Source organism: Puma concolor, chromosome A1, assembly GCF_028749965.1.
Source record: "Puma concolor isolate L17-30 chromosome A1, mPumCon1.1.hap2, whole genome shotgun sequence".
Classification (NCBI taxonomy): Eukaryota; Metazoa; Chordata; class Mammalia; order Carnivora; family Felidae; genus Puma; species Puma concolor.
The window spans coordinates 125,940,066-125,958,668 of NC_141667.1; the positions used below are offsets into that span (position 1 = coordinate 125,940,066).

The 18,603-nt window shown below is 40.8% G+C and overlaps 1 protein-coding gene and 2 non-coding genes across 3 annotated transcripts; all 3 read left to right on the plus strand.

Moving 5' to 3' along the window:
* Window positions 1-94: 94 nt before the first annotated feature.
* HSPA9 (heat shock protein family A (Hsp70) member 9) lies at window positions 95-18,333 on the plus strand. The gene is made up of 17 exons (XM_025924610.2): window positions 95-291; window positions 1,600-1,658; window positions 1,947-2,034; window positions 2,902-3,083; window positions 4,486-4,610; window positions 5,704-5,777; window positions 5,867-5,973; window positions 6,624-6,786; window positions 7,265-7,357; window positions 11,506-11,715; window positions 13,023-13,250; window positions 14,129-14,233; window positions 15,060-15,177; window positions 15,810-15,904; window positions 16,207-16,299; window positions 16,595-16,735; window positions 17,047-18,333. The coding sequence occupies exons 1-17, from the start codon at window positions 211-213 to the stop codon at window positions 17,122-17,124; spliced, it is 2,040 nt and encodes a 679-aa protein (XP_025780395.1). The 5' UTR covers window positions 95-210; the 3' UTR covers window positions 17,125-18,333.
* On the plus strand, window positions 12,121-12,195 carry LOC112861872 (small nucleolar RNA SNORD63). The gene has a single exon (XR_003223748.1). It is a non-coding gene; the product is annotated as a small nucleolar RNA SNORD63 (small nucleolar RNA).
* On the plus strand, window positions 13,754-13,822 carry LOC112861873 (small nucleolar RNA SNORD63). The gene has a single exon (XR_003223749.1). It is a non-coding gene; the product is annotated as a small nucleolar RNA SNORD63 (small nucleolar RNA).
* Window positions 18,334-18,603: the final 270 nt, after the last annotated feature.

Here is an 18,603-nt window from a genome sequence, read left to right on the forward strand (position 1 = left end):
CTCTAACTCAGGGAGCAGGGGTCCCATACTCTCTGGTCAGGCAACCCGGGCGACGCTTCAGCGGAAGAGTGGTCCTCCAGGCGTCAGCAACTAGCCCCCACCCCCCACCCCACGTGGTTGGAGGTTTCCAGAAGCGCTACCACTACTGCGCCGCGCTGCTCCGGCCGTCCGAGCGCGTTTGCTGCTTCGTACTTCCACCGTCTAGCCGCCATGATAAGTGCCAGCCGGGCCGCAGCAGCTCGTCTCGTCGGCGCCGCGGTCTCCCGGGGCCCCACAGCCGCCCGCCACAAGGTGAGGGACTGCTGGGCCTCCTCCGGGGGGGCTCACGGCCTTGACCTGCTACGGCAGGCCTAGCCGTTCGGGGACAGAATTGTGCAGCAGAGATCAGGATGGGGAGAAGGTAACTGGCCTTGAGTAATCTCTGTTACGGATTCAGGACCTAACTCAGGGTTTTCTCCTTCCATGTCTCGGGCTCTGCTGAGTCACACCTCTTGCGAGAGAATAGTTTTATTCTAGGAAGTAACGGGTAGTGGTCCTGACGGCCCGTTCACTTGCTGATTGGACGGGTTTGGCCTTTGGGGCGAGGGACGCAATTTTAGTTGGGAGGGAACCGATATTTTAGCCATTACTTACATATACAAGTCGAAGGACGAGTGTTCGCCTCCTCTAAAATACAGCGTGTGCAAGGACCCCGTTATCATGAAAAGGAGGATGAAAAGCCATCTCAGTAAATCAGAAGTTACGTGCAGATTTTCTTGCTTAGGAACATTTGTATGTAGTTCTCTAAGAGTCTTTGGCGTATGGTTGGTTGTACTATTTGTTATTTCCACGTACCAACAATGGAGTGGTTGCTCATTATCCAAACATATCTTTGGAGAGCGGGAACTGTGTCTCTGCACTCAGCATGGGGTTAAAAAGAAGACTTGGAAGTATCCTGAGATTAGATTTGATCCTGGTTGAAGGCAACTTCTGAATTTTTTTCTCTAAACTGACTGTCCAAGATTGCCAGTCCTAGTCCCCTTAAATCATTTGCTTGGCAAACTCTGGAAATGTTTCTGAATGGTTTAAATCTGGAGCTACAGTACACACCTACGTGGGGCTTTGGTACCTGTACACTGCTGCTGACAGTGAACTTAAGAAATATCTGAATAGTGTTTTGTACTGGTGATTCTCAACCAGGAACAGTTTTGCCTCCTGAGGGTATATTTGGTAATATCTGGAGATAATTTGTTACACCTTGGGGAACCTCCTGGCTTCTAGCAGGAGAGGCACAGGACGCTGCTAAAAGTCCTACAGTAAACAGAACAGTGCCCCCACAACAGATTTGGTTCAGAAATCCATAGGGCCAAGGTTGAGGAACCCTGTTACAATGTAATTCAAGACAATTTTATGTGTACTTTTTTCTCCTGGGTCCTTTGGAAATTTCATACTTGATTAAATTTGTTTGGTGTTTAAGTGGCACAGTATCTTTTATACGTAAGATCTTGTTTTACATATACCGTTACCAGAATGAAACTTCATATTCTTCAGAAGAATAATGGGAACAGGCTCTGGTTTTCATGTTGGTTGATTTTTTTTTTTTTTTTTTTTTTTTTTTAGGATGGCTGGAATGGCCTTAGTCATGAGGCTTTTAGAATTGTTTCAAGGCGGGACTATGCGTAAGTCTAACTTCATTTTTCTGTAACAGATAATAAATGTTAAACCGTACAGTGATGGTCTCTAAATTTGTGATTAACTCTTACACTGAGAAAAAAGTGATGTTTCTGCTTTAATTTATAGATTCTGTAGTGTGCCGTGCTCACTTCGGCAGCACATACACTAAAATTGGAATGATTCTGTAGTATGCCATTATTCCCACAATATCAAGTATTATTTATTTTTGCAACCATTCTGGAAACCACTCTTATGGTAAAAATAACCATAGCATTATTTTATATGTGTTGCAGATCAGAAGCAATCAAGGGAGCAGTTGTTGGTATTGATTTGGGCACTACCAACTCTTGTGTGGCAGTTATGGAAGGTAAACAAGCAAAGGTGAGCACTATTGGAAGTTCTGGATCGTATATTAGTAGTCAGTAGTCTATCTGGCTTTCTCTGCCCTGTGGCTTAGATAAGGGGTATTTTAAAAGCTGCATTTAAGTTCTTATGATTGTTTTGAGGTGAACTTTTATGCTTACTTGCAATGTGCTGTAAAGTGAATGGATTTGACTTATCAGGATTTAAATGTGTCCTAGTATAAAGACTATTAAGTTACTATTAGCACCAATTGCTATGACTTGTGTTGTTGATTATTTCTGTAATCAGAGTCCTACATTTCTGTAAGTCAGTTGAACCATGGTTAGAGGTACAGGAAGAGTCTAGAAGCAAGTGAAGCTCCACATAACACATAGGCTGCATCTTAGAAGCTCTTGCTATGGTAGAGGTTGTTCCCCTGAAGGACCTCCTTAGTTCACAAAACAGTTTATTCCCACTGGGTTCTTCTCAAGATTTAGAGTTGGGATTTCTGAATGGTTTCTTGGCAGTTTCTTTTACCTATGCATGAAACTTGTAACCAGCACAAAAAAATTTAGAAGTAGATTTAATTCCCCCATATGGAAAGAAGGATGATCTGGTTTCAATATCTTAGTATGAAAGGTGTGATTTATATTATCTTTCCATTTTTTTGTTTTTAGTTGTAACTTGTTTCAAAGTGAAGGACTAAAAATACTTTAAACATCTACATCTGTCTCCAGTAGTAGGTACTTGCTATATCAGCATTCACAGAGCAGAAAAGCATGGTTATTAGTGCTGTACTTGAATGTTTGTTTTGTGATTTGGCAGCAGTTTTGTGTCTTTAAATGATAAAAAAAAAAAAAAATGGTGACTAGAACCTCATTCTTTGTCTGTCTTTGGGAGTTTTAGGTGCTAGAGAATGCTGAAGGTGCCAGAACCACCCCTTCAGTTGTGGCCTTTACAGCAGATGGTGAGCGACTTGTTGGCATGCCAGCCAAGCGACAGGCTGTCACCAACCCAAACAACACATTCTATGCCACCAAGCGTCTCATTGGCCGGCGATATGATGACCCTGAAGTACAGAAAGACATGTAAGTAATAGGAAAAGCATAGTTATTTCCAGAGGTCACACATAGAAATGGTTTCAGCAAAATCCTTGGAGCATCTGACCTTAGTAATTGTACATATTGTCCCTAGAGGCGTGTCCTACCCTACTGAAAGGATACCTCCTTCAAAAACATTAGCTTCTGCCTTCACTTATTAGGTCTTTTCCATGTATTGATGTGACACGAAGATTTGGCTAGTCATTTTTGGACCATGTAAATTGGTGTTAAATTCATAAGGCCACATCATGTGCCAATCAGCTGTTTTCAGAGTCTTTCCGTGCTAAGACACCTATCCCTGCTTTATTCCTTTTTATGGCTATCAACTTGTATGAACATACAGTTGATCCTTGAACAACACAGGAGATAGTGGTGCCAACCTCTTATGCAGTTGAACATCTGTGTATAACTTCTGACTTCCCAGAAACTTAGCGACTAAAAGCCTACTGTTGACCAGAGCCTTACTGATGACATAAGGAGTTAATTAACACTCATTTTGTGTGTTGTGTATGTTATATATCATATTACAACAAAGTACATTAGAGAAAAATCATAAGGAAGAGGAAATATGTTTATAATACTTTATATAGATTCAAAAATATCCACATATAAGTGGACTGGTGGAGTTAGAACCTCTGTTAAGGGTCAGTTGTATACAGCATTTTGTTTGTCAGTTAATGAGCATTTGAGAGCTATTTTTTTTTTTTTTTCAACTTTTTAAATTTATTTTTGGGACAGAGAGAGACAGAGCATGAACGGGGGAGGGGCAGAGAGAGAGGGAGACACAGAATCGGAAACAGGCTCCAGGCTCCGAGCCATCAGCCCAGAGCCTGATGCGGGGCTCGAACTCCCGGACCGCGAGATCGTGACCTGGCTGAAGTCGGAGGCTCAACCGACTGCGCCACCCAGGCGCCCCTTGAGGGCTATTAAGAATACTACCATAGGGGTAACCAGCTGACTCAGAAGAGCCTGCAACTCTTGATCTTGGTATTGTGGGTTCAAGCTCTATCTTGGGTGTGGAGATTACTGAAAAGAATGAATAAACTTAATACTGTTATAAATTCATGTACAGGTTTTTGTAAGGATGTGTTTTCATTTCTTTTTTTCTTGGTAGATTCCTAGTAATGGACTTGCTGGGTCATTGGTAATAATTTCCAAAGCAGGGGCACAAATCTTTAGTTTGGTGGAAAGAATCTTCAGGTGTAACCAGGATGTTTTTAGATGTTAATGATTGCTTTCTAAACATTTTCATTAAATGGATTTCTTAAGTCGTCATTTTTTGGCCATGGATCTCTTGGGATGAAAGATGGACATTCATGGTATATGGTAGCCTTGTCATGGTAGGTTGCACTGGCACATTTTTATCAAATAAAATTTTTGTGTCTTTCAGTAAAAATGTGCCCTTTAAAATTGTCCGTGCCTCCAATGGAGATGCCTGGGTCGAAGCTCACGGAAAACTCTATTCTCCAAGTCAGATTGGAGCATTTGTGTTGATGAAAATGAAAGAGACTGCAGGTGAGAAGGTTTGGTTCCTATCTGTCAAGTTTGAAGAACTGGATGGTTCCTAACTTATATACTCCAGTGTCCCTTGTGTGAGTCTGGGGTGAATATTATGCAGAAAACCTAGGATTGGCAAAACTTTGTTACTCTTCACATTTTCCCTACATACTGAATTTGTCCTCAAAGTTTTCCTAACAGGGCTTATTTATCTTCTCCAATATAGAGGAGTGGTGTTCTGTATTGAAAGCTGAAAGACTACATATTAACCTTTTGGCTCTCTTGGTAAAACTTCGTATTTGGAGAAATTCGTGGCTATTTTAAGTCTAAGAATAGGTCGTTATAGCTGCTGAACCTTCACTATAATGTTAAGGGTGAGATCTTGGGTTTTCAACCATTGATTTAATTGGAGCATTTTCCTACAGGGTTTCTCTGTGTTAGGTCACATGCAGAAAAAAACTGATGAGCACTGTCTGTGGCTCCAGGATGACGACCCAGGTTGTTAGGCTACATTAGTAATTCTTTTTTTTTTTTTTTTTTTTAAATGTATTTTATTTTATTTTATTTATTTTATTTTATTTTATTATTATTATTTTTTTATTTATTTTTGGGACAGAGAGAGACAGAGCATGAACGGGGGAGGGGCAGAGAGAGAGGGAGACACAGAATTGGAAACAGGCTCCAGGCTCCGAGCCATCAGCCCAGAGCCTGACGCGGGGCTCGAACTCACGGACCGCGAGATCGTGACCTGGCTGAAGTCGGACGCTTAACCGACTGCGCCACCCAGGCGCCCCAGTAATTCTTTTTTTTTATTATTTTTAATTGTTTTTTAATGTTTATTTATTTTTGAGAGAGAAGGAGAGACAGAGCGTGAGCAGGGGAGGGGCAGAGAGAGAGGGAGACAAAGAATCTGAAACAGGCTCCAGGCTCTGAGCTGTCAGCACAGAGCCTGACGTGGGGCTCGAACTCATGAACCGCGAGATCATGACCTGAGCCGAAGTTGGACGCTCAGCCGACTGAACCACCCAGGTGCCCCTACATTAGTAATTCTTTTACCTGTTTCATAGGACAGAATGTCATGAATGTATTTCATTTTTTGATTCTTTTCTAGAAAATTACTTGGGGCATACAGCAAAAAATGCTGTGATCACAGTTCCAGCTTATTTCAATGACTCCCAGAGACAGGTGAGTTCATTTGACATTCTGAAAATATCAAGACTGTATTGATGATATTTAGGACACAGGGTGGAAAATGCTTTTTTCTTTTTTTTTAGGCCACTAAAGATGCTGGCCAGATATCTGGACTAAACGTGCTTCGGGTAATAAATGAACCTACAGCTGCTGCTCTGGCTTATGGTCTAGACAAATCAGAAGATAAAATGTGAGTTTGTGCAGTAAACTCCACCTAGGTTTGTGGGACTTCACCTATGGAAGTACTGGGCTGTGATCATTTTTCCCCCCTTAGCATGCATATTGGCAAGTATTTGTTCAAAAGTATGGTTTTGGGAATGTCTGGCTGGACCATTTGGTTGGGCCTGCGACTCTTGATCTTGGGGGTGTGAGTTTAAGCCCAACACTGGGCATGGAGCCTACTTTAGGGAAAAAGTGATTGAATATCGTCAATTTTGCTTTATTTTTTTAATGTTTATGTTTTTTGAGAGTGTGCAGGAGCGGGGAAGGAACAGAGAGAGAGGGAGACACAAAATCGGAAGCAGGCTCCAGGCTCTGAGCTGTCAGCACAGAGTCCATCGCGGGGCTTGAACTCACAGACCCTGAGATCATGACTTGAGCCAAAGTCGGATGCTTAACCGAGCCACCCAGGCACCCCAGTTTTAAAATGTATTTCAACTCTATATTTTACAGTTAGCTATTCGTGCCACATGTTCATATACCTGTCACTTAGGCAGTTATCCAATTTTATAATTAACTATACCACAGGGAAAATGATCAGGTTTATGTTCCTTTGGTTGTTGAAATTTATACCCTAGTGATAGGTGTTCTCCCTTAAGACCACCTCTTTTGTCTTTCTAGAATTGCTGTATATGATTTAGGTGGTGGAACTTTTGATATTTCTATCCTGGAAATTCAGAAAGGAGTGTTTGAGGTGAAGTCTACCAATGGAGACACGTTCTTAGGTGGTGAAGACTTTGACCAGGCCTTGCTACGACACATTGTGAGGGAGTTCAAGAGAGAGGTTGGTTACCAGTATAGTTCATATGTAGACATTGGGATGGTGAGAATTTCTTTATTCAGATGACTATTTGCTTTATGACTTTTTGCCCTTAATAGAACATGGAACAGCACTGAAAGAATTGTGTTTCAGTTTCACGGGTAGACTGAACCATTCTGGTTGTTGTAGCTTTAGCTTGGGAATCCACAACAGGTTGAAGAGGGTATGGTACTCTGTATAATATTGGAAGAGGAATTCTGGGCACTCCTCTTTGGATCCAGAACCCAATGGCTTGAAAGAACTAAGATTAGATCAGCCCTCTGGCTCCAGACACAATTTGAAGAATAAGATTTCTTTTTCCTACAGATTTTTAAGGGCAGTGAGTGATTCATGTTTGTTTATAAAGACAGGGCTTTACTTTAAATTATCATACCTTATCGTTGTAATCTAAATAGTATTCGTCACCTCATTAACGTTAGTATTACGTGTTTTCATTTTGTAGACGGGGGTTGATTTGACCAAAGACAACATGGCACTTCAGAGGGTTCGGGAAGCTGCTGAGAAGGCTAAGTGTGAACTCTCCTCATCTGTGCAGGTGGGATGTGGATGAGTCCCAACAGTCTTAATGTTTCCAGCCTTAGTTTATTTGAATAGCATATTCTTGGTGCAATTTCTATCTAATCTTTTCTAGTTTTCTAGGTGGCAGTAAAAGCCTGTCCATGAACAAAGGAACAGTGTATTTTTGTTTGGTTTTGGTTTTGGTTTTTCTTAGAAGTTTATTCTTAGTACACAAGCACAGGAGGGGGAGAGAGAGAATCCCATGCAGGCTCCACACTCAGTGCAGAGCTCGACATGAGATCGATCTCAAAATCATGAGATGCAGGGCTTGAACCCATGAGCCATGAGATACAACCTAAGCCTAAGTGGGACACTCAACCTACTGAACTACCCATGTACCCCTAAAGATACTGATTTAAAAAAAAATTTTTTTGACATATTGATTTTTGAGAGAGAAACACAGAACACAAGCATGGGAGGAGCAGAGAGAGAAAGAGGGAGACACAGAATCTGAAGCAGGCTCCAGGCTCCAAGCTGTCAGTGCAGAGCCTGTTGTAGGGCTTGAATTCATGTACTGTGAGATAATTACCTGAGCCGAAGTCGGATGCTTAACCACCTGAGCCACCCAGGCACCCCAAGATTCTGATTTTAAAATCTAGATTTAGTAGTGTGCAAAATGGGAATCACTAGCCTAGAAATAATAGGTTTCTCTCATAATTGCTAATGTCTTCACTTAAGACATGTCTTTGTGTGAGTCTCTAATTGTCTCATTTAATTATTTGGATCAGCAATCCAGAAAGTGAGCTATGAAACCTGGCTGAAGGCTGGGGTATATACACTTGGGCACATTTCTTTCTGTTAGCATTAGAGTTGCTCAGCATCTGTTTATAAGTGTTAGGCTGTGTTGCTCCAGTTCTGAGAGGTGAAGCTTCACTTTGCCTTAGGCATTAATAATAGAACTATATGAAGCATGGTAGTTTTTGGACAGACTTACAAGTTGAAAGGCAAGTTTGTTTCTGGTTTCTCAAGTGGCAGCAGGAAAGCGGAGCATGTCACTCCTTGAGTTGATGATTTGATCACCCGTACTGAGTGATCCAATGTGGAAAAACTTGGTTTTTGTTTTTTGGGTTTTTTTCTTTTGAACCTGGATTTTTTTTTTTTTTCAACGTTAAAAAAAATTTTTTTTCTTTCAATTTGTTTTGAGAGAGTGCAAGCAAGGGAGGGGCAGAGAGAGAATCCCAAGCAGGCTTCTTGCAGAGCAGAGCCCGATAAAAGGCTCATACTCAAGAACCACAAGATCATGACCTGAGCCAAAATCAACATTTGGACACAACTGACTGAGCCACTCGAGTGCCCCTTAAAAAAATGTTTTTTAAAGTAGCTATGATGAGTTATACAAGAGTTATCCATGGTGTTAATGGTGTTACTTTATCCCTGCCGTCATACAGAGTGGCAGAACTTTGCAACATACAATGGTTAGGATTAGAATTGAACTATGGGATGCCAGAAGATAGCTTAAAATTCGTCCCAGGAGTTGACAATTTGTGGAGGGTGAAGTTGGTTTTTACTGTGACTGTATCTTACTGGTAGAGTTTGGATTGTTTTCCAGCATTTTGATATTACAACAAAGTTTGTTCAGCATTCTTGTATATTAATATTTGTGCATGTGTAATTGTAAATCTCCAGAATAAATTCCTAGAAGCATTACCTCTGTGGGTTTACAGTGTGGTGTGGAGAGATAGGTATTAATTAGGACATGAGATTAACAACAGTCAAACCAGAAGTAATGTGATAGGTTAAGAGTGGCTCCCTAGGCAGACTGCTGGGATTCAAGTCCTATTTCATCACTTACTATCTGTGGCCGTAGGTAAATTATTTAACATTTCTGTTTTCTTACCTACAAAATGAGAATAATAGTGTCAGTTTCTCTCTTTGATTTGTGAGGATTACTAAATTAAAACATGTTTAGGACATGTTATAAATAGTATTCTATAGTAAGTTACTAATGTGGTAAAAAAACAAAAGTTTGGTTTCTAATTGTAAGAGAAAGCTGACAGAGGTGTTTGACCTCACAAGGAGTGCTTGGTGAGATGAGTTGGATCAGGAAAAGATACTAGGACAAGTAAGTATGAGGCTCTGAGAAAAGGCTAGTGTGTTCGAAGAGCAGATAGGCAGGGTAAGTGCAGAACGTGAGGGTAGAGGCTTGATAGATTTGGGATCTGGGTCTATTCTGAGAAGAGGGAATATAAACCAGTGAAAACTTTTTTTTTTTTTTTTTTTTTTAAGTATTGCCTACACCCAACGTAGGGCTCAAACCCACAACCCCAAGATCAAGAGTCGTATGATCTGCCTACTGAGCCACCCAGGCACCCTAGTGAAAACCTAAATTAAGGGCAGTAACATGGCCAGATATGGGTTTGTGAAAAGTGCTCTGGCAGAGGTGGAGTGGAAATTTGTTTGGGGTCAGGAGGGGTCCTGTAGCAGAGGTAGCCTGAGTGGAAGTGGGAGAACATTGGGAGGCTGTAGCACATGGTCAGTTGGTGGTGAGAGGAAGGACTTGGACTGGAGTGAAATAGAGGTAGTGTTGAATTTGAGAAGCGACAAAGCTTAGTGACTGGGTTTTGAGGATTGAGAGTCCTGGAATTGTTCAGATTGTCATTAACATATAGCATATAGAATTGCATTGATACAATGTCCGTGTGTGGGCTTTTACAATTAAATAAAAATTTAAAATTGCATTCCTCAGTTGTATTGCCTGTATTTCAAATGCTGAGCCATACGTGGCTAGTGGCTGCTGAATTGAACAGCACAAATCCAGAACATTTCCATTGCCACAGAAAGTTCTGTTGGATTTCATTGGTTTAAAGTTTGCTTCGTTGTTTTTTTTGTTTTGAGAAAGCACAAGTGAGTGAGGGGCAGAGAGAGAGTGAATCCCGAAGCAGGGCTCTAGCTCACCTGATGTGGGGCTGGAACTCATGAACGCTGAGACCATGACCTGAGCTGAAGTCAGATGCTTAACCAACTGAGCCATCCAGGCACCCCCTGGATTGCATTACTTTAGATAATTTAATTGTTTTTGATTTAGTTTATTAATAACGTTGCAAAGAAAGAAGGAAATCGTCGGTGGTGTTCTTTACACTTGATCTTAGCCAAAAGGCTGAGAAGTGATGGATGGTGTTCATTAAAGCAATACTCAGCACTGTTCCTACAAAAGATGTGTTAACTCATTCACTATTTATTAAGCATTTAAATGCCAAAAGTAGTTTACCTGATGAGAGATGGTAATGGGTTTGGTCCCTTTCAGTCTGTTTCCTGCCAGCCTTGCTTCAGCCTTGCTTTGATGTGAAATTGGAGGGGAGGTACAATTTTGTTCCTGCGGGTCCACGTTGAGACATGTTTCAGCATGTTTAGTGAGGAGTTTGGTTAGTCTAAATAGTCTGAATGTAGGCCCTATTAGGATACCTTTATTATGGTATGGCTATAGCAGCGTTTGCTGCTTTCCATGAATGTGATGGCAGTAAAGTCAATCCTGGTGTAGGTATCTTTAGTATTTCTATAGCTTCCTTACCATCTTCCTGAAAGTTAGAAAGCCTTGGCTTGAGGCAAGTTATTTGGTTCAGAGCATGCTTTTGACTTACTTTTTGTGTGTGTACATTTTTAAGTTTATTTTGAGAGTGAGAGAAAGCGTGAGCAGGGGAGGGTCAGAGAGAATCTCAAGCAGGCTCCACACTGTCAGTGCAGAGGCCAGCATGGGGCTCGAACCCACAAACTGTGAGATTATGACCTTAGCCAAAGTTAAGGGTCATAGATACTTAACCGACTCAGCCATTGAGGTGTCCCACTATTTCATTCTTCATTGTTCATAACAGATTCTAAAATTTTTGCCTCTGGGAAGATCATAGGTGAATCTTTTTAATTTTGAAGAGGAGGGGTGGTATAAATGAGCAAGGGGCAGTGAGAGAATCCCAGGCACAGAATCAGGCGCAGGGCTTGACCTCCTGAACTCTGAGATCATGACCTGAGCAGGAGTTGAATCTTAAAGAGTCATTGTGTTTGTGGCTGTTCCTTCAGAGTGGGTCTACTCTCTCTATAGCTTTCAAAGTCTTCCTCATGAGGGTATGGTCTTATTTTAATTGAAGTAATAAAGAAACGTCACCAGTATTGCTTTCCCTGCTACCTTTGCAGACCGACATCAATTTGCCATATCTTACGATGGATGCTTCTGGACCCAAGCATTTGAATATGAAGCTGACCCGGGCTCAATTTGAAGGGATTGTTACAGATCTAATCAAGAGGACAATTGCCCCATGTCAAAAAGCCATGCAAGATGCAGAAGTCAGCAAGAGTGACATAGGAGAAGTGATTCTTGTTGGTGGCATGACTAGGATGCCCAAGGTATGGACCCATGGAATCCTTGGCATGGAAAGCAGAGAGAGCAAGCACATAATGTTTTCTCTGGATAGATGATTTGTGTAGGAACATGAGTACATGGCCTTTCTGCCACAGTGACCTGAAGGGATCTTTGAACGCAATTTATGCCGTCACTAGAGGTCTTTTGTGGCCTCTTTTTAAAAGGGTTTCAGAAAAAGGATCAGGAAGGGCAAAATGTCTTTGGGTGGTAGCATGGAAGATCCTGAACTTCATTCTTGGGATATTTTTATAAACCAAGTATTTCTCAAAGTTGGAGATCAGAGATAGCTTAAAACCTTGGTACTATCTAGTCTCTACATGCAGTTTTGGATACATGTGTTTACAGCATAATATTTTGGGTTTCTAACTGCATCACCTCAACAGAGATTTGTGCAGTGATGCATATTATTTATCAACACATCATTCTGATAAGATAGGTGTGTGGAAAACTAATGACTGAGCACAACCTGTTGAAGGTGTCATTTTTGCTGTATAGCTTGAATAGAATAGTAATTTCCTTTGGAGTTCATGGGCTTAGGAAAATCTGCACAGAGTAAACATGGAGAAAAAAATGGAGGCTTTGGACCAGGAAAATATCTTTATGTTAACAAATTACCCCAGATGCTGTTTAAGTAGCACTTTTTTCTAACATTAGTAAAATAAGCTGGAGAGAAGAACATGCCTCACATTAGCAACAATGTAGAATTATTGAATTAGTACTGCTCTTTTAAGGTGGTTTTTAGTTGATCTGTAGAAGGGGAATTGAACTATATCTAAGTCTTGATGTCTTGCAGCCTGTATTTCTAATTTAATATGTCGTATAGGAAACCCAGTATAAAAGTCACGCAGCTCCTTCTCAAATTTAAAAGGACTAAATGGGACGCGTGGGTGGCTCAGTCCGTTTTGCGTCTGACTCTTGATTACAGCTCAGGTTATGATCCCAGTGTCGTGGGATTGAGCCCCGCCTCATACTCCACGCTGAGCATGGAGCCTGCTTGAGATTCTCTCTCTGCTCCTCTACCCTGGTCAAGCTGTCTAAAAATAAATAAAAAATTTTTTAAAAGGGCTATGACTGATGCTCAAGTAAAGGATATGAGTGTTGCCCGTATTTGACACACTGAGGTCATTAAGAAGAACTCAAATATGAAATAGTAACATGAGTGAACATTCTTGGATCTGAAGCAGCTTATCCTGAGATTTGTTGTGGTCTTGGGACACATGTGCTCTTTTACCCTCCCAAGGGTAGCTGCCCTTGGTAGTGGGTGACGGGTTCTTTTTTCTTGGTGGCTTAGGTTCAGCAGACTGTACAAGATCTCTTTGGCCGAGCCCCAAGCAAAGCAGTCAATCCTGATGAGGCTGTGGCCATTGGAGCTGCCATTCAGGGAGGTGTGTTAGCTGGTGATGTCACAGATGTGCTGCTCCTGGATGTCACTCCCCTGTCTCTGGGTATTGAGACTCTGGGAGGTGTTTTTACCAAACTTATCAACAGAAACACCACTATTCCAACCAAGAAAAGCCAGGTAAGAGTCATCTACCCCTCCGTTGTCACAGAGAATATAGGTTCTGTGAGGGACATGATTATACCCACTTTTTTTAGTTTTTCCTAGGACATTTTGCTTTTTGTTTTTGAGTCCATACTAGGTGAATGTGGGTGCTAAGAATCTTGCTTTTTGTTCTCTTTTTTTGTTGGTTCCTGAATATGTTCTCCTTACCTGTCAGCTAGCAGTAATTTTAGGGAAGGTATCAGTGGTGTCCTTCACCGTATTAAAATAACTTTCCAAAAGGAGCTTCATCGTTTGGGACTAATTTCCTTGTTTTCTTCTGTTCTCAAAGGCAATAAAAAGAATGGCCTGGCCAAGATTAGGGGAGGGTGCTTGTCTTATGGGTGAATGATGGAGATGCTGAGATACCAAGCCAGGGCTATCTGGACAATGGCTTGCTTAGTCTTAGATTCAGAATTGTTTACTGACTTTCCCAATTTGTTTTTCTGAAAAGCTGTTATAGCTAATGGCTGTTGCTATTTGTTCAGTGATGTATTGCCAATACATCATTCTGAAGAAAACTATGTGGTGACTTCCTGTGACTGAGCATAAAATACTTGTCATGTCTCTGACCTGTTTCCTCAAATGAGCATGTTTCAACATCTCATTTTCTTTAGCTCCTTTTGAGGACGACTTTGCTAATGCTGCATCTTTGTTTAGTGCATTTGCTTAGCTAAAACAATAGCTACTGTATACCCTTTGGCTGTACTAATCCTATTCTCCTGCAAAAACAAAAGCCTTTGTTCTGAACATGGGATTCTTAAGTGTTGAGATGGGAATTTCTTTCTTTGGCTTGCACTTTTCTAAGGGGAGTAGCCTAAACAGACTGCCAACCCAGAGTTTTTTTTCTCTCTTAGGTGTTTTCTACAGCTGCTGATGGTCAGACTCAAGTGGAGATTAAAGTGTGTCAGGGTGAGAGAGAGATGGCTGGAGACAACAAACTTCTTGGACAGTTTACTTTGGTAGGTATCAGGAATCCTGAGTACTTTGCTTTTTCTATAAACTTGGACTAAATTATAATTTTTTTTTGATTTTTTTTTTCAACGTTTATTTTTGGGACAGAGAGAGACAGAGCATGAACAGGGGAGGGGCAGAGAGAGAGGGAGACACAGAATCGGAAACAGGCTCCAGGCTCTGAGCCATCAGCCCAGAGCCTGACGCGGGGCTCGAACTCACGGACCATGAGATCGTGACCTGGCTGAAGTCGGACGCTTAACCGACTGCGCCACCCAGGCGCCCCTAAATTATAATTCTTAATAACATTACCAAAACTAAAACACAGGGACCTCGTCTGTGTTACCTTAGTTCAGTGTACAGATGAATTTTGCAACTGGATACCCATGGCTTCAGTTTTTCCTGAACGTTTTGCTTGTTCCTGATGACTTAGGAAGTTGATAAATATGAGAGCTATGGAAATAGAATGTTAGTTAGGAAGAATTCCCCAATTATTAATTTAAGGCATTTGATATTGGCTCCTAGTGAGCATTGTTTATTGGTTCTTAGTGAACAATGATGGACAGTTTTCCTCTCATTCAGCGTGTCCCTTAGGTATACACGGTCATTATGGTTACTTGCTGTAGCCAGCTTCACTGGCTTAAGCCCTGGTTCTTTCAGGTAGTAATGAAACTACTATTCTTATTTATAAATGTGTGTTTTTATACATTTTAAGTATTGTTTGTTGCTCCCAGGAACAAGTTACTTTACCCAGAGACTGTATATATAGGTTTGGAAATAGGGCACTGGACCTCTTGTGAGAGGAACTTAATGCTGCATATTTCTCTATTTTAGATTGGAATTCCCCCAGCCCCTCGTGGAGTCCCTCAGATTGAAGTTACATTTGACATTGATGCCAATGGGATTGTACATGTTTCAGCCAAAGATAAGGGCACAGGACGTGAGCAGCAGAGTAAGTGTTCTTATTTATCAGACTCTAAGAGACAAGGGACCTTGAAGTTCCTCTGAGAACTAGAGCTTCTAGATTGTGCGTGTGTTTTCCCCCAGCCTCGGGGGGATTGGGGGAGGCAATGAGTCCTTTTTGCCCCTTTTCTCCTTGGTCATCAGATTCACATTAACAGATGTATTTATTACCACAAATGGGCAAGCACTGGGCTTCTGGATTGCTGAAGTTTTGGTAGGCAGGCAGAACAAATGGTCTTTGTGGATTTCAGGTCCTTGGTTTCCTTCTGTTTGTTATAGGACAACGGTATTTCTCTTATTCATAATATATATACATAATACTTCATCATCATACATCAAGATTGGCTACTCTGAACAGGAATTTTTTTTTAAGTTTTGGTGGGGTTTTGTTGTTGTTTTTTGAGTTTATTTGAGAGAGGGAGAGTGCAAGCTCCAATGTGCAGAGCCTCACATGGGGCTCGAGGTCATGAATTGTTCCATTAAGACCTGATCGGAAATCAAGAGTCGGATGCTTAACCAGCTGAACCATTAGGTGCCCCTGGAGTGTTCTTTTTCTTAATACAGAGAAAGAGGCAGATAATTTTATCTGGGAAGTAACAAGATGCTTTTATTTCATTCTAGTTGTGATCCAGTCTTCCGGTGGGTTAAGCAAAGATGATATTGAAAATATGGTTAAAAATGCAGAAAAGTATGCTGAGGAAGACCGACGAAAGAAGGTAACTATTTTCTGCCTCTGCAACTGGGAGGTGAAAGTGGGAGTTTGGACATGTATTGTTGATTTTCTAGTCTGTATTTGAATCTGTCCTTGCTCTCTTTTTGTTCCTAACTTTTGTGTGGAATGCTTTTCTTACTCTCATTTCCACATCAAAATTTTTGTGTTATACAATAAGATAAAATCACTTACAGACATCCTAGACTACTTCAGACCACAGTAATTTGTCTTTATTCTGTAATTATGTATCCATATTCTAATTGGTTGGTTGGGAAGTCTTCATACTAAATTTATAATTTCTCCTAGGAACGAGTTGAAGCAGTTAATATGGCTGAAGGAATCATTCATGACACAGAAACAAAAATGGAAGAATTCAAGGACCAGTTGCCTGCTGATGAAGTGAGTCCTCTCTTAAAATAGTTCAAGAAGTTAGGCATTATCACTAGTGTCAATGAAGTTTGTTTTTCTGTGTGAATCTTGATAGGAATCTAGTAGTATTTTTGTTTTTCAGGCTTTTTATTCATATTTTTCACACAGACTTCAGTTGGGGCCATTTGATAAATAAGGAAATTGAGATACATTTTTAAAGAGGAGTTCTGTCAAGGATAGAAATTTGTTTTTTAATGTTTCTGAGTATTACTCTACATAAAATGGGATAAGAAACCCAGAGAAAGAGTTTGGTTTTGTTTTTAAGTGCAACAAGCTAAAAGAAGAGATTTCCAAAATGAGGGAACTTCTGGCTCGAAAAGACAGTGAAACGGGAGAAAACATAAGGCAGGCAGCATCTTCCCTTCAGCAAGCATCACTGAAGCTTTTCGAAATGGCATACAAAAAGGTAAAAGGACATTTTGTTGAGTGAATTTGTGCCTAACTTCATCTTAATAGAACTGCTGTTAATTACTGTCACTGGTGGCACTCTACATGGCCGTTTATAGAACTGGGAGTATTGGAGTTGGAAATACTCTGGCTTTCTTGACTCTGCTTTGGGCGGGGGCGGTGATGGCAGTCAAAGGGAGGGACTCACAGAAACCATCAATAGAGTACAAGAAGGGAGAGAGAGTAGAATAGGCAGGATATGCCCCCTTTTTTAATCAAAGAGCAAACTGTCCACTTTAAATGAGTTGCTCTCCAATATTTTCTTAACAGATGGCATCTGAGCGAGAAGGCTCTGGAAGTTCTGGCACTGGGGAACAAAAGGAAGATCAAAAGGAGGAGAAACAGTAATACCAATAAACTTTGGAGTCAAATTATGACGCTTGGGAGTGAAGAAACTTCCTGAGCAGAAATGGGCAAATTTCAGTCTTTTACTGTGTTTTTGCAGTATTCTATATATAATTTCCTTAATATGTAAATTCAGCAACCATTAGCTAATGATCATTTAATGAGAATTCCAACCATACAAAGTTCACAGTACTCTGTCCCTAGTTAATTTTCAACTGCATGTCAAGGGAGGGGAAGATGATTTACTGATCATTATAAAAACACTGTTGTTTTGTGCTTTAGTAGCCATATTTTCAAGAGGTGAAACCATCTCAATAAAGAAGGTACTTACCCATAAACCTGGAATGCCCTCTCAGACCATATGGGGATGAGATCCTTCCAGTCAGTTGAAACTGCTAAACCAGCCTATGTGTATGAGGGATTCTTCAACTGAGGCCTTGCAAGGCAAGCCAGCTGTGCCATGTTGGGAGGTAGGGTAGGAGAAGGTAGATCAATGGGAAAATAGATGTTAGGTGCAGCTTTAAAAAAGGTAGTAATAGGGCTCCCTAACTTTACTAAGGCATACTTTTCTAGCTACCTTCTGGCCTGTGTCTGGCACCTGTATCCTGGATTGCTTTTTTGGTCCAGTACGGATTTTTAAAAATAAATGAAAAGCATCTTGATCTCTTATTTATGAGAAGTGAGGTTCTGAGATTTAGCTTCAGGAAAAGGACATGAATCGTATTTCCCAATTCCCTGACCTAAAGCCATTCAACAATCTTTTTGTCTAGCATCGAAACTAGGGCTACTATTTTCAGGTTGCAAGAAGCATGTCCAAGAGTAAGCCCTAGGATTTCAGTGGTTTGATAACATCAGGAACTGATTAGTGTTAAGATTCATTTTCTAACCAGTGGTCTTCCAGCAGACTCCCCCCTCCTTTCATGTATTACTGCCCTCTACCATGCCCAAAGGAATGTCAGTCAAGAACATGGGCTTAGACCTCATTAGGTGTAATACCTCCTTTTATTTTGTGATTATCTAGAAGTGAAATTCGTGTATACTTAAGTCAATATGATGTTCTAATGTAGATTGTTTATACAACCACTACATTCCTGGAAAATTAAGTGTTCCTAACACCCATGTAAACACTTCTGGGGATTCATTTGAAAAATAAATTCTAGGCTCAAGTTTTCAGCTACATGAATACTTGGGAACCTTATGGGATTATATTAATTCTTTGTGAAGGATTGTTTTATGGCATATTGGAAGATACTTAGCACCTTTGTCAGCCCTTGCCCACTGAATGCTTCTGGAGTCTCCAAATCATTGTGATACTAAGCCCCTCAAGGACTTCTAAAGCACCGCTTAAGAACTAGTTGCTTTTTATTAAAGATTTATCCTTGGCATCAGGTTAAAGCAGTGCTTGAAAAGACACTGCCTCAGCTACCCCTTGTATATTGAACACCTAGAGCAGTATTTCAATTCCTACCAGTAAAACTGATG

Coding starts and splice junctions, on each gene's coding strand:
- HSPA9 (XM_025924610.2), top strand. CDS start 211: ATGATAAGTGCCAGCCGGGCCGCAGCAGCTCGTCTCGTCGGCGCCGCG. Junction 4,611..5,703: donor GAAAATGAAAGAGACTGCAG/GTGAGAAGGTTT, acceptor ATTCTTTTCTAG/AAAATTACTTGGGGCATACA. Junction 5,778..5,866: donor TCAATGACTCCCAGAGACAG/GTGAGTTCATTT, acceptor CTTTTTTTTTAG/GCCACTAAAGATGCTGGCCA.